Raw genomic sequence first — 16291 nt, 5'->3', positions numbered from 1 at the left:
TAAAAGACTAATTGAATTGAACTATTGCTAACAAATACAACCTTATTGTAAAGTGTAACCAGATATAATCATATAAAAATGCCATGAAAATATAAACTTCTGAGAAATAATATAGCTCATCACTTAAAATTAATTGAAATACATTTTTAATATGCAATGATTCAAACATGGTCAGGTTAGATAATACTTGAAAACATTTATTCTGCATAATACTCCAGCATTTATTTATGAACAGTGGCATACATCATCTTATGAAGTGTTGCTATCAGAGTAAATGTAAACATATGTAAAACATCTCCAAAGTGCATTAAAGAACAAAGACAGAGTCACAAAGACGACACCAGTCATGTTAAAAAAAAAAAACGGCTAAATCACTAATATCAAAAAGCATACATTTAAGCCACTACGAAATCAACTATTGTTGTTTATAGCATGTAACAAGTCTCATCTATCAGTTTTAGGTAAAGAACCACATACAGTATGTGCATATATTTCACTATTTTACAAATAACTTCAATATGACTCAAGCACCCTAATAACACAAGTTTATGATCAAAATGCATAAACATTCTCCTTCATGGCCTTTTGCATCAAATACATCTCACTGTTGGTCACTTCTCCAAGTTACTTTATCTTCAGAGCGGTGTTCTTTCTGCGTGGTGGTTCTCTCTGGACCTGTCTGGCTCTGGCACCAAACCCCAGACACTGAAGGGACTCTGTGAGAAAGCGTTGAGCGGGGGATACACACAACATTATCAGGAGTTTGGCATCCCCTCCTGTGGCACAAAAAAAAAGAGGTAGGATGATTGATCAGGTAAGCTCTGGAGTGGAGACAGGATACCGGTTTTGAATAGCAGCCCTTTTTTATATGTGTTATGGATATCAAATAATTTGAGCAGCACTGATAAAGGTGGAAAATGCAATGCTTAATATGATTAATTATATTCAGATATATGCATTTGGCATTCCCTTTTATCCTAAACAACTTACTGTACAGTGCATTCAAGTTATAGATTTTAACTGTATGGGACATAGGATCTGACAAAATAAATAAGGTAAACTTCACAGTGACTGCTGTTACCTATGGCGTCCTGCAGCAGATGTGTTAATTTGCTGTTGCGATAGGGCACGTGGGGTCGCTGTTCGGCCAAAGCTCCCAGAACATCAGACAAAGCCGACAGACTGCGATTTATACAGGAGCTCTCCCATAGAGCTGCACCACTCACACCTGACATCCCTAAACAAGGGGTTGTATGGAGAAAATAGTGATACATCCTGATAACTGAATTATTGTTTTATTGCATTGTAATTCACATTGCATTCTTCAGACTCACCCACGCACTCACTCCCGGCCAGGTCTACCAACTGAAGCTTGGTCTTGAGGGGAGTCTGTGTGATGCTGGGCCGGGGAGATGGGCATGGAGACTGACAAGGGGAGTGGCAGGGCGAGGAGGCGGGGCTTGATGTAGAAGAGGAGGCGGCCCTGCGGCAGCGCGGGCTCCACCATTCCTTCTGAGACAGCCTTCGGACGTCCTGCCTTGCACTCTGTAATCTGCGCGCTGCAATATATCAGACCAAGTCCAGAAAATAAGAATTCAATTGTTTTTACCTCACACAAGTATTATAGTACAGACATAAATTCGTTTTATGGTGGTTTTATAAGTGCTACTGTGAGAAACCTTTGGAGTGAGGATTAAGCTCTCTTTTCAGATTACCAAGAACACCCACATGTGTGTGTGTGTGTGTGTGAAGATAACTAATCCAGTGCAAATAATAAAAAATTGCAAAATGCAAAAATGACCGTTTGAGTGTGTGCGCCTTTAGATAATACACTTAAAGTCTCGCTTAACAGTCATATTTGTGTATATGTGTGTGTGTGTGTGTGTGTGTGTGTGTGTGTGTGTGTGTGTGTGTGTGCAAGATAGTAAGATAATGAGTGAGATTTAAAAGAGTTTTGCGGTATGTTAGCTTCAATGCCTTCCTTGTTTACACTATAGAATAAAGCTGTTTAATAAAAGGACTTGACTTGAAATATTCCCAGTATCAGAAGATGCATCATACCCAGTGTCAGTGCATCTGGGCTTTTGGAGGTGACGGTGAGAGTGACGATGAAATGAGATCTGGAAGAGTCTCTGTGCACCAGGGTGGGACTGTGAGCTCTTAGTTTTAACACAGAGTTGATCAGCTGCATCACCTCTGCTGAACTCCGTACCTGCCTGATACACAGAAACACATGACAGTCATGTGCGCTTATTGAGATCCCTCAATGCTCAAAGTACAGTAGAAAAGCAGACAAACAAATAGATGACTGCAGATGAATCATAATAAAACAGTCTAAATGTAAGCTACAGTACATACACATATACATTTCTTTATACCCCTCAAAGACATAAACAAGCCAGATGCTCTTTGAATGTTATATGTTAAGAAAGAAATGTAAGCTGTCACTCACTCGTATGTTAAACAGGGCACTTCACTTGTGCCTGTGCTGGTGGTGATAACCTCTCTCTTTACTCCAACTGCAGCTCCATCTTCATCTCTGGCCAGCAGATCCAGAACCTCATTATTATAGACCTCCACCACAGACATCTCCACTGTATGAATGTCTGAAGGCTTCTCGGAGATCAGCCTAAAACATCCACCAATACAGACAGACAGACAGACAGACAGTCTTCAGACTGAATATTAAATTCTGTATGTGATATTGTAGCTAACTTTAGTTGAGTTTACTTGAAGAGTTCTTTGGCTGCTTTTGGAACGATGCCCTTTTGAGAGTCCTTCACTGCTGCTGTGAGACCCTCAGACTGAGAGCCGATCATCGTATGCGTCTTCCCACTGCCTGTCTGTCCGTATGCCATGATGCATACATTAAACCTGCCCATGAGAAAGACACGCCCCATCAATGCTTCACAGATCTCCTTGATATCTCAGTTATTTCACCTAGACATCAATGAGATTAAATGGAGAGCAAATGGAAACTTTTTGTCTTTGAGTCTCAGATATTTCTCCTGAGAAAAAGACTCACAAATGTCTCCACAGATTCAGAAGAGGCCTCAACAATGTCACAAACTGACATCAGCCATGAAAGATCAACATCTGAACAATAACATTTTCTTTTGGATGAAAATGAGGAAAATGTTTGTATTTAAGTGTCTTTAGTCACCTATTGTTATAAATAAAACGTAATTATAAAAATTATAATTTATTCATTTATCTGTTTAGTTGTAACAAACCTGTATAAATTACTTTGTTCTGATGAACACAAAGGAAGATACTTTAAGGTATGTTTGCAACCAAACTGATCAGATTGATATCAAATTTTAGGATATCAGGATATTAGGATATCATTAGGAAAAAAAATACTAGAGAAGTCAAATGGGCTTCTGGTTCGTTTGGTTATAAACATTCAATTTAGGTGAATTATCACTTTAATTAAAGGAAAACACCACCGTTTTTCAATATTTTACTATGTTCTTACCTCAACTTAGCTGAATTAATACATCCCTATCTTTTTTCAATGCATGCACTTAATCTTTGTACAGCGTGTCATGAATGTGTTAGCATTTAGCATTTCCCCATTCATTCCATAGGATCCAAACAGGGATGAATTTATAAGCCACCAAACACTTCCATGTTTTCCCTATTTAAAGACTGTTACATGAGGAGTTACACGAGTAAGTATGGTGGCACAAAATAAAACTATGCGACTTTTAAGCTGTTATAAAATGACAACTATATTGTATGGTGAAAGAGCACTTAGTTTGCAGCATTTCAACCTCGACACTACTTCCCCTCTCGCTCAAACATTTTGCCAATATTACCAGTAGCGCCTCACTGCAGAACGCGACATCCAGGGGGCGGGGTTGGATTTAGATCCAGGGGCGGAGCTGGATCCCGATCCAGAGATCCCATTGGTCGGCAGTTTTACCACAAGACTCGCCATACACATGTTGCTGCGTTACAATTTCCGCATTAAGTCGTAACTAAATTAAGTTATTATTTTGACATGAAAACTAACTTTACTTATGACTACAATAAAAGTAGTGCCTTTAGGGTGAAATGTAAGTTTTTTTGCTATAATGTTTTGGAGTAAAACATTTCGGGTAAGCCTACTATGAGTAATCTTACCACATACAGTTTAAGACCTATTAATAATGGATACAGTATAAATATGCATAAATATATATGGACTTTGAACTTGTTTTAACGCGTCTTTGCTTACAGCCATTAGGAAACAGGTTTCCCTCGTAGATGGTTTACTTTTTTTTATTTGCTAATAAAATATATCAAATAAATGTGTTTTTATATTTACTCGTATAGGAATAGCTGTGTTATAAGTGGGATAATGTACAAATAAATCCCTTCAGTGATATCAAACTGTCGGGAACATGTCCGTACCCCTAACTGTGATACTTTCTAAATTATGAATCTTTCTCAACTATATTATTAATGAAACGTACACTTAAATTGATAAGAGCAAACATTGGCGACCACAGGTTGCAACTAATTGCGGGCGGCAACAATGCAAATATACTGGTTCATTTGGCGGAACAAAGTATATAAAGTGGGAGGAGTTGGATCTAGATCCAACCCCGCCCCCTGGATGTTGTGTTCCGCAGTGAGGACCATCTCAATATTACTGCGTCCAAGGTCGAAGTAGTTCAAACTAAGTGCTCTTCCGCCATACAATATAGTTCTCACTTTTATCTGCAAAAACTTGCCACATTTTGTTTTGTGCCACCATACTTACTTGTGTAACTAATGTAACAGTCTCTAAATAGGGAAAATATGGAAGTGTTTGGTGGTTTCTAAATTCATCCATGTTTGGATCCTAAGGAATTAATGGTGCTATGCTAAATAAAACATTCACGACGCGCTGTGCAAATATGAAGTGCACGCATTGAAAAAAGATATGTAAGAGCATAGTAAAATATTGAAAAACGGTGGTGTTTTCCTTTAAACTATAGGACTAAAAAACTTGACACTACTCCTATAGCAGCCATTCTGAACAGTTTCTAAGATCAGATTTATTGATTTATTTTTCCCTACAGATGCATTGCCAGCAGAACCTGAACCCCAGCTCTTATTTGTCTCAGAAAGTTGGAAAAAATCAGAAACTATAATAAAGGTGCACAGAGCAACAAGAAAAATTGCTTTAGTTAATGTATCTGACAAAGGTCAAAATAAATAAGGAGAAGAAAAAAAATAATACACCTCAATAACAGACATTTCTACCCAGACTATATTAAATTTCACTGAAGGTAGCCTGAAAAACAGCAGGTAGTGTGCACTGGGGTTCATAATTCCTACAGTGGTTGTGGAAGAGCAGTAGAGATGTGTTGGATTTGGACCGGATTTAAGTCAAAAGCACATCTGTGAAGCACAAATTCACCCAACCTGCCTGTGGATTTGTTGAACAGAATACTCACCCATCAAGCAGAGATGTTACAAGGGGTTTCACTTCTTCAAACACCGTCTCCTGGTCATCCTCTGGACCATGAACTCTGTAATCCAAATCATATTAGACACTTTACATCAGACACCTACAGTATAGTAGCTGTTTTAAACAGAAATTAAGTGCAGGATCCAAATACCTTTCAAACTCAAAGATTTTGTTCATTACTGGACTTGGGGTTTTGGTGCAGTTCACAAGAACAGAATCCTGTAAAACAAGTTTATAATAGTTTTATTATATAGTTTTAAAGCAACACTATGTAGTTTCCATGTAAAAATGACTTTCAGCTCCCCCATGTGGTTGAAAAGCGCAACAGTGCCTGGTATCAGACACTCTTCTGCAGGCAGGGGGAGGGGCGGGGCTGTGTGCTCTACCCTCCACCGCCACTTTCAGAGTGTGCTTGTAGCAGCTAGGAGGCTGCTCAGGTTGCAGCAACAGTACAATTTGTCCAGTTAAAAGATGTTCTATCACTGAAATAATTTTAGACACATTATTTAAAGGTAAAAAACTACATAGTGTTGCTTTAAGAGAAATAATCCATAAGTAAAGATGCTGGGTTTAATACTAGGCATGTTGATGGTGGCCATTACAATTTTATAGATCCCATAAGGGGTGGGCGAAATTACCAAAAATCTAATTTTTTATCTGTTACTACGATTTTTATGTTATTAAAATATTTAATGCTATAGAATTTTCACAATTCTCACAAACAACTTATACAAGCATAACATAAAAAAAGATAAAAACAAACAAAACTTAAACTCATTGACGATAAATAGTGATAAAAGAATGATAATAAATAATATTAAAACATTATTATAATTAATAATTTATCATATTATATAAAATCACTTGTTTTAAAATTGCGGTGACCATGCGCACAGCAACGTGGGTGCGTAATCTCGATATAGAAGATAGTCCAAAATCTCTACCTGTTGACAAATTTTACCGGTTTATCGCCCACCCCTAGATCCCATAAAGATAAAAAATAATCAATTCACTTACATCATTGATGGCCTGGACCACTGCTTCAGATGAGGAGGCTCTTAAAAGAAAACATATGATGTTGAATGGCATTCCTGAATGTTGCTTTAAACACTGCTTTATAAACCTAAATCCTAAAAGAAGTTATGTTTTGTTTTAATATAAAAACATTTCATAAGATGCAATATGCATGCATTTTATCACCTTTCAGGCAAAATGTTTTAAAATGTTCTACCCATTGTTTGTAGGAGATCCTGGGCTGTGATCAAAAGGTAGAATTGGGCGGATCCTGCAGTGAACTCTTATATTACCCCTCAACTCCTACAAGAGAGAAACCTATTACTCAAATTTACAATGAAACAAATACATTTATAAAATAAACATTATGTTGTTTGCGGATTATGCAACCTAAAAATATGCTTAACGTTGTAACATTAAAGGGATAGTTCACCCCAAAATGAAAATTCTGTAATCAGTGATTCACTGGGGAACCGTTTTAAGTTCCACTAGCACCTCTGTAGCACCTGTGTAGAACTATTAGTGCTGCTATAGTGGTGCAATATCACCCTGTTCTGCATATGTGCTATATAGGTGCTATATATCACTAGAAATGGTTCCCTGATTACAAGCTTTTAGTGCTATTTAGCACCATTTTGTTCCATAGTATTTTAGTAAAGCTTTGCTTTATCAGTCATGGGTTCGATCCCAGGTAACACACCTACTGATAAAGAAATGTGCATTGAATGCACTGTAAGGATAAAAGCATCTGCCAAATGCATAAATGTAAAAATCCTTACAACTAAGGTGTTGTGAAGCAGTCTTCTCCTCGCTCTCTCTTCTCCACACCTCTGCTGCTCCTGCTGTAAAGAGTGCTCAAGTGCAGCTACCCGAGCCTGCAGGTCTACACAAAAATATCATCACAAATGTGCATTAACATGAATGTTTTAGTTTTAGTGCATTAATCAGAGAATGATTTGGTCCAATTAGATATTTGTTGTATTAGATATTATGTTGTATTTAAAAGCATCAAGAGAGATACAGTTTGCTATTTCAAATGGGATTCTCACTTTGTGCTTACGGGAAGTGCATGGACAATGAATGGCCTTTCTTTAGTCACTAGTCACTAATCTCTTCATGGGACATTGCAGCTGGAAAGTTTAGTCTAGCATGAAAATACACTGATAAATTGGCAAATTATTGATTTAGTATAAACCATGAACATATCATCTACTAGCACAGAAACAAGACACAAAGAATATGTATTTGTATTGTGGTAATAATGTAGGCCTTCATGCATCCAACTAACATATATCTGGTTATAATCCCACAATAAAAATATCTATATACCTAATAAATAAATTGTGATTTGAATTTGCATCAGCCTATTTTTGGAAAAAAATTGGTATCCTCCAAATATGTCCAAATTGCTGCACCCCTACAATGTCAGAAAAAATGGCCCCTAACTGTCACTAGGGCAGTATCCTTTAAAAATTTAGCTATAGATATGTATACAGTTGGGTACCAATATGATCTTTGAGGATGAGGTACTAATATTAACTCTTTAGGCACAAAAAACTGTGATGATTTTTTTGACCATTCTGTCTGACAGTATAGTAGGAAAAAATATTCACCTGTTCAATACAACCATAAAGTCAAACTTAAAGATGCTATAACTTATATTGAAAGATAACAGGGAAGGGATTTGTCTTGCAGTTACAACTGTATAAATGACAAGGGATAAGATGCCCAGGCCCTATGGGAGGCTTGTAACCATGGCGTGCAGATGACGCACAAGGCACATGACCTTACTGTCCCTGCTGACTCCAGCTTTTCCTAGAGAAGACGTTGGAAGGGAGTGGGATCTGTGGATTATCTCTAAATACATCACATAACTACTGTCACAACATGCTTTGTTTTGTGATAGAGCAAAGGGAGATGAGACAGATGGTGAAGAATAAAGAGAATGAGAGAGATTGAAGATTAAATAGGAGAGAATGTTAGTGAACATGAAGCAGAGACGTAAGGAACAGAGGAGACATGGGTTCATAATCAGTCCTGTGCATAATCAGTTTTATAGAAATCACACTAATTTAACATCCACCAACAAAATTCATGAAATTAAGTTCACAATTTTAAGCATAATCTTTAATATGAAATGTTGCGAGGAATACCCATGAGCCTGTGCCACTTGTAGGTGAACACAGTAACTGCAATAGCAATTATTAGTAAATGAGACCATTACGTGTATACAAATACAATATCTATACACTCTTAATAATACTTACTTTTAATTTCACTTTGGAAATTCTGAATACCATTTTTAGCAGTGCCCACAAATTCCAACAGCTGTCTGCTTTGATCCTCCAGTTCTTTGGCAAACCCCATGTAGATTGTTAAAACATCCTTCAAGTCTTCTTTTAGCACCTGAGAAAACCAGCCAATATTTTGATATTCATGCTGTGATAATGATGGAAGGACAAACAATAATACATATAGAGATTTGTTTTAAAATGTTTATGCCATCACCTGAACTTCAGACAGAAGTTTGGAAAGAGCGACGTGTGTAGACTTTTGCACTTTCCACTGCTGCTTCTGTCTCTGGACATGGATGTCCTTGTTCCTTTCATGACGAAGTCTGCCCAAACACTAAATAATAAGGGGCATAAAGAAATTCAGAGAAAGCTATTTTTAAATAATAAATAATTACTTATACTTTGCCAATACTTTGAAATATAATATATTATATTGACTACAATAACATATATCATTGAGGAAGTTGTTTCTTCATCATAATTCATAAATACCTTGGGTTGCAGTAATACTATAATATACAGTCTTTTTATACAATAGATAAAATAAAGTGAACTTCAAGCTGGTCACTATCAATGTTTTTAAAATATTGGTAATATTATGTTACTACTGTATTTGTTAATGAAAGCTAGTCATAGTTTTCAAATGGTCTATTGCTAGTTAAGAAAATAATCAGGTGAGGAAATGAGGTGAAACTGGCAAGCACCTGTCGTCTGTCTGCAAGCCACTTATCATGTAGTAAAACCATCTGTTGGGTCAAACCTCCAACTGCAGTGGATGACTGACCTCCATTAGCATAGTGACATGGAGTTCATACTAAATTTGCTATATCAGTCCATACCTCAGTAAGTCTCAGATGAAGAAGAGCATTTTCGGTTTTCAACTCCAAAATGCGCTCCTCCTTACTCTAAACATTAGAGAATTTTAATACACATGTATTGTTAGCATTTACTATACTGCAGAATATTATGCATTAACAAAGTGTAGTAATACTATAATATACAGTCTTTTAATACGGTAAGATGGATATAATAAATTAAAGTGAACTTCAGCTGGTCACTTCGCAAAATCAATTATAAGCTTTAATAACATCTGCAGCTATATTTGGGAACATAATATAGTCATCATCAGAGCCTATACATTTATTATTTTATGATGCAAGGTCCAAAAATGATGTCTTGTCTATTTCGTCACATCGCCCCTTACAAAAACTTATGACATTATCATGTTCATGACATTATCATTAATGTACCGTGTAGGGATGGTATAATTCTTGTACTTAGGGAACATTGTAATGATCTACCATGTTACTGAATAATTACGTAGTTTGATAATACACTATAGAGGCCTATAACCTATATCAGGCCAAGGACCCCTTGATGGATAAAGAGGAGGACCAGGGACTCCAACTGCTGTATATGTATCAAATTAAGACTGGATTTATAAACTATGTTATGAGATGTCTATGTTACAAAGATATTTAAACAATCATGTTTGATATAGCCTACACATTCTGTTAACATACTACATACAGTAAAACATAATTTACTGAATAGATTTTAACATGGGAACCTTTATCTTATCAAGTTTTTTATAATTTAATCAAATTTGTATTATTAGCCTTTTAATATATTTTTTGCTTAATGTCGCCCCCACCCACCAAAAATATTTTGAATTCAAAGAATATTTGGAGGGCCCCTAGTAATACCACCAGGGACCCCTAAGGGTGCTGATGATGCACGACCTAAAATCATAACATTCTTACGATTAAAGACATAATGCAACAATAATATAACAACTTTATATAGACAACAAGAGACAACAAGATGAAAAGACATTCTCTCCCATATCAGTAAACTACTTTATGGTAAACTGTAATATACACTATAGATAACTTATAGTAAACATTAAAGTATACAGAGCTTGTCAGTTCATTATTGTTAACAATAGTAGGCAGGCCTATACATTAACACAGTTCAATAACTATATACTACACATTACTTCAGTTTACCTTACTACAGCGTTTTTCATCTAGATTTAGATCACTCTCTGTTTAAAACTCAGGTAATACTGTATTATTAAAACAAACTCACCCGTAGTTTATGCTCTAACAGATGGACTTGATGCGCAAATATCTGGTCTCGATTGATAAAGTGCGGCATTTTGAACACAAAATGAATGAAAGCATTTATACTGTAGTGATGGACAGTTGATGCTCATGTGGTTTTTCATTGGACAACTGTAATCCGATTACCTTCCTGAGCGCACACTAATTTACCTATTGGCCGAGCTCCGGTTCTGAACTACCATCCCTTCAACATAATTATATTGGATTTAATGGTTAAAATGGGAATTGTATTGGTTTTTATCATGGAAACCATAATGGTCTCTTTCTATTGGTGGAATGTTATTTGGAGAATGGGAATTAACGGATAAAATCTAAATTTAACCATAGATCCTAGTAACTAATAAGGCCAAACGCTCAGTACATAAATACATTTTGCAATAGTTTTGAATGGTAAACAGCTATTTGTAATCTAGTGTATTTGTATACATTCCCACATGAAAAAATATTGCAGTATATCTTAGTATTTACAAAAGTAAACTGTTGTACTACTGCACTTGAATATTCATACTATACTTCAATATTTGTTTTAGTAGGGTTCAAGTGTAGTATACTACGATATTTTTCGCGTGTGGTTATAGAATATGTATTGTTTGACTGTTATTTAAAGTTGCATGAGTTTTATGAATGCTTTTGCAATACTTTGATAATTCTTAACAGGCCAATGATGATGGGACGATTGTAAATAATGTAAGATTTGTCGCCCTCTACTGACTTATTTTCAACTGTATATGACACTGCAAATATACAACACAGTTAAACGGTGACCTTCATTAAAATCTTTATTGAGCATGAATACAGTACGGGTTATATATGTAAACAACTTCCCCCTGAGTAAAACTCAATAATTAAAGAGCATTAAATTACACTATTTATAGTAAGGCGGCCTATTGGAAGCACAGGATAGGGGCTGATTAAGACTTTGGCACGTTTGACACTTCCTAAGGCAGTTTTCTATTGCACAGTATAGACAGGGTCTACTCTTAATGCTGGGTCCAATTTTCACTTATTCTTTTCATTCAAAAGACTGGATTAATACACAACACTAATATTTATTCACAACACTTTATGATCTAATCTGATTCACATCACGTAGTATATGTAATACATTGACCTGCACAGTTTAATCTCAATAAAAGCTCTTCTGTACCGGTAGGATTAGTTCAGCAGCCATAGGCTATTAATACAAGGAATGTCTTCAAAAGTGGTAGACTTTCATGAACCATAACTCTTTAAAACTGGAGAGAACATGTATGAACAACACAGATTAGATTTGTTTTATATGAGAAACAAGACAATTTTTTATACTTAGAAAGTCCAGTTTTTCCCAGCTGTGAAACAAAATAAGACATAACCAGATTTGGCTATTTGGTTTTTTACTGCAGCCCCCCCCCCCCATAATGTACACTACAGTATGTAAGTTCTGACTTGCACAAATAATTGCAGTAGTGTCATGTTGGTGTATAGTCAAAGATCTGAGCCATTCTGTCTTTACTCTCTCTCTACACACATGGCAATCCCCATTCCACCACCTATACACAGGGATGCAACCCCTTTCTTCCCCCCGGTCCTCTGAAGTGAATGTAGCAGGGTCACCAACACTCTACAGCCAGACATGCCAAGAGGATGTCCAAGAGAAATAGCTCCTCCACACACATTAACCTGTAGGAAATGAGAAAGCATATATGAAGTATGAAATTATGCAAAAAAAAAAAAGATATCAATACATCCCATACATATACTAATGTCCTTTTCACCTATGAATCATAAAAGAATTGCTGGATAATTAAAGCTGTTTGATAAATAGTTGTAAGCCTGAACCTAGGACTATTATTTTAATTCTTCCAGTACATTTGAGAATATTTATTGTTTAAAAAAAGCTTGTTTCATCACATAATCACCTGATTATGTGCATTTGACTGTCATGTTCATGTAAATATCCAATTGATCAAAATTCAATTGCTATTAGTCTGAAATACTTTATCAATCCCGTATATAGTAATTCAGTGACTTAAAACTAGCATGAGAAAGCAAAGGTAAATAAATAGTCAGTGGCTGTGATATTACTCTCTAGTTAGTGTGGTGCAGATATTATCGGGTAACATCAGTTTGTGTAAATATGAAGCTGTATAAAGGTGCATGGGGCAAAGTATGTATAACGTTGAGGAATCAACAAACAGACCTTATCGCGGTTTAGACCGAGCTCCTGTACCACTGCAATAGACTGAGCAGCAAAAGCTTCATTTATCTCAAACAGATCCACTTCATCCAGCTTCCATCCTGCTTTCTCAATCTGGTTAGATGTATGGAGAGAAACCAGGAAAATCAGTGCTAGTTAAAGTCAAAGTAGCATGAAATCCTGCAATGACACTAAAAGGGGACACATCGTGAAAATCTGACTTTTTCCATGTTTTAGTGCTATAATTGGGTCCCCAGTGCTTCGATCAACCTAAAAATGTGATAAAGATCAACCCAGTAACTTAGTTTTGGTAAACCATTCTCTGCAAGCATGTGAAAAAATTTGTGATGTCAGAAGGGGAAAATACCGCCCCTTAATCTGCACTATCCAACCACTCACTGCAATTTAGTGCAGGGATCAACTCATTTGAATTTTAAAGGGCACTTTAAGGATTTTAATATTTACCCAAAAACTGTATATTTTTGCTTACACCTACAAAGCGGCAATTTTAACATGCTATAATAAATTATCTATATGGTATGTTGAGCTAAAACTCTACATACGTACTCTGGGGACACCAAAGATTTATTTTACATCTTATAAAAGTATTGTGTCCCCTTGTATAGACACTCACAGCTTTCCTTATAGCAGAAATTGGTCCTGTGCCCATGACTGAGGGGTCAAGGCCAACCTGAGCCCAGGATGTGATCCGTGCCATTGGTTTTAAGCCCCGCCTCTGAGCCTCTGATTGGCTCATGAGAACAGTAGCTGCGGCTCCATCATTTATCCCTATTGAACAAAACCAATAACATTATGGGACATACACAAGTATCTTGCCTACATTTAATAAAGGGATGTGATACACAGAGGAGACAGTATTGCAAAACAACAACACTTCTATAAACATGTTTTTAGCATTTCTAAATGCGGGTGAAACCTAATTGCTATGAACAGTGCCATAGCTGAAGATTATCAGTGAAAAACTGTTTAAGATATGTTATTACTTTGTATCAAAAATGCATGCATTTACCTGATGCATTGGCAGGTGTTACTGTACCAGAACCGTCCTTTATAAAACAGGGCTTTAGCTTAGACATAGCATCAATATTACTACCATGCCGAGGAAACTCGTCGACTTTCACTTCAACTGGACCTGAAAAAAAAACCCACCCGTCTTCACCATATAAGGTATTTATATACTTGAAAACTAGAAAAAATAAACACAAAAATCCTCTTACCTTTCCTAGAGGGAACAACGACTGGCACGATCTCCTGGTCAAAATTTCCGGCCTTCTGTGCTGCTTCAGTTCTGTTCTGTGATGTCACAGCAAACTGGTCCTGCGCTTCACGGGACACACCCCACTGCTTGGCCACATTTTCGGCTAACACACAAAACCACAAACAAAACTACAATAAATACCATGTTATTAGAGCAGACAATAAAGCTATGCAGATTTTAGAGATTACCTGTTATGCCCATGTGGTAATTGTGAAACGCATCTGTGAGTCCATCAACTAATATAGAATCCTGCAGAGCAGCATCTCCCATCTTCACCCCTGACCTCATCTGCAGTATGTGAGGAGCCTGTTGGGAAAAATTGCTGCCTGCTTATCCCTAAACACCTAAATTACCTATTACAAAAATATTCCATAATATATAAGCATCAGGCATCTTACCCGACTCATGTTCTCCATGCCTCCTGCTACTACTATAGTGGATTCTCCTGTCATGATAGACTGAGCTCCAAGACAGACAGACTTAAGGCCAGATCCACACACCATCTGACAGCTCCACGCCGGCACGGAGTATGGAATTCCAGCTCCAACGCTTGCCTGCCGGGCAGGATTCTGTCCATGACCTCAATAGTGTACAAACAAGAGAAGTGAACACAATGGAATGCAACTGGACTTGCTGCCTCATATTTCATTGTCTTGCAAAGTTGAGACTATTTCTTTCAAAGAGTTGTAGGTGAACATGTACCTGCGGTGAGAACATGTCCCATGATGACCTCTGAGACCTCTTCTGGCTTTAAATTCGCCCTCTTTAGTACATCCTTAATGACCACTGTCCCAAGATCATGGAGGGGTACACTACTAAGAACTCCATTGAAAGACCCTGTAAGTAACAGAAGCAAATATTGCTTTCTATGTACCGGCTTCTGTCATGATGAAAATAATTAATAGTATTCAAAAGTGAAAAACAGACACAATCAGATGGCAAAGCGAACACTGCATATGCAGTTTAAATATATAAATGTTATTTTATTAATTAAAATAATTATATTTATTTAATCTTATTTTTAAATATAATATCTTATTTCAAAGCATTATTTTATTTGTATTTAACTTTTATAATAATAAAAACATATATATATTCATACATTCATAGAACAGATTTGACTGAATGGCCAATCACAACATTTCTCACGTCATGGCGCAACGATAAATAAACCAATGAGAGGAAGGGAACACCGGGGAGAACGCCAAGCAACCAATCAGAGCAGATCTCCCCTCATCACAGTACAAGTCTGTAGGGTCGTGTTCCTACCTACAGTCTAGCATTAGTAAATACAAATATAAACTACACCTGTTCAGACAACAAAAACCTACAATATTGAATGAAGACGTGGTTGATTTTGTCAACTTTATCGCGCATGGTATTTGGTTAATATAATAAATGTATTATTAAAGAAGTAATTTAGTCTTATCTGTCAACTATGCTGCAGAATACGACAAACCGAACCGGAAGGTGATTCGAATTGTGTAGAAAACAGAATAATGATACGAAACATTATATTACCTATAGGAGTCCTTGCGGCAGAAACAATAACAATGGTATCGGTGTTCATCCTTGCTGTAAAACTGGTTTTCTCTGCAGGTTCCTGGTTATGTCCGGTGGGCTGGATATATATCTGCTGGTTGCTCCGCGAAGCCTCCTACGTCATTCTGCCTCATTCATTTGATAATGTAAGCACGGAAGCAAAAAAAGAGTAAGTACGGAAGCATCAGAGATCAAGACACGCACATGTATTAGTTTTATTTAAGTATAGCGCCGACTAATGGTTTGGAAGACTAACAAACAGGCAACATTTATCAACGTATCCCAATACTTTATTTGCAGAGTACCACTTCTTATCTACATCAAATACAACATGGTTTGCACATGGCTTACATACCAAATATGACTTCAATACTATGTACATGCACAATTAACATACTGAAAGAACAGCTTTTGATA

General features: G+C 36.6%; 2 protein-coding genes across 2 annotated transcripts; both read right to left on the bottom strand.

Moving 5' to 3' along the window:
- Positions 1 to 380: 380 nt before the first annotated feature.
- On the bottom strand, positions 381 to 11324 carry kif25 (kinesin family member 25). Its single transcript, XM_065256703.2, has 15 exons — positions 10843 to 11324; positions 9591 to 9656; positions 8966 to 9085; positions 8725 to 8863; positions 7237 to 7340; positions 6675 to 6760; positions 6461 to 6500; positions 5595 to 5662; positions 5430 to 5504; positions 2731 to 2874; positions 2453 to 2629; positions 2062 to 2216; positions 1335 to 1559; positions 1082 to 1237; positions 381 to 776 (listed from the first exon to the last, which is right to left on the bottom strand). The coding sequence occupies exons 1-15, from the start codon at positions 10909 to 10911 to the stop codon at positions 625 to 627; spliced, it is 1776 nt and encodes a 591-aa protein (XP_065112775.1). The 5' UTR covers positions 10912 to 11324; the 3' UTR covers positions 381 to 624.
- A 314-nt stretch (positions 11325 to 11638) lies between these two features.
- acat2 (acetyl-CoA acetyltransferase 2) lies at positions 11639 to 16011 on the bottom strand. Its single transcript, XM_065255934.2, has 9 exons — positions 15854 to 16011; positions 15035 to 15169; positions 14731 to 14912; positions 14521 to 14638; positions 14292 to 14435; positions 14084 to 14206; positions 13688 to 13842; positions 13057 to 13167; positions 11639 to 12536 (listed from the first exon to the last, which is right to left on the bottom strand). Exons 1-9 carry the CDS (start codon positions 15900 to 15902, stop codon positions 12366 to 12368), a joined length of 1188 nt encoding a protein of 395 aa, XP_065112006.2. The 5' UTR covers positions 15903 to 16011; the 3' UTR covers positions 11639 to 12365.
- Positions 16012 to 16291: the final 280 nt, after the last annotated feature.

The sequence above is a fragment of the Paramisgurnus dabryanus genome, chromosome 12 (genome assembly GCF_030506205.2).
Source record: "Paramisgurnus dabryanus chromosome 12, PD_genome_1.1, whole genome shotgun sequence".
Taxonomy (NCBI): Eukaryota; Metazoa; Chordata; class Actinopteri; order Cypriniformes; family Cobitidae; genus Paramisgurnus; species Paramisgurnus dabryanus.
Note: the sequence above shows the minus strand (reverse complement) of the source record. Positions and strands in the feature narration are given on the sequence as shown.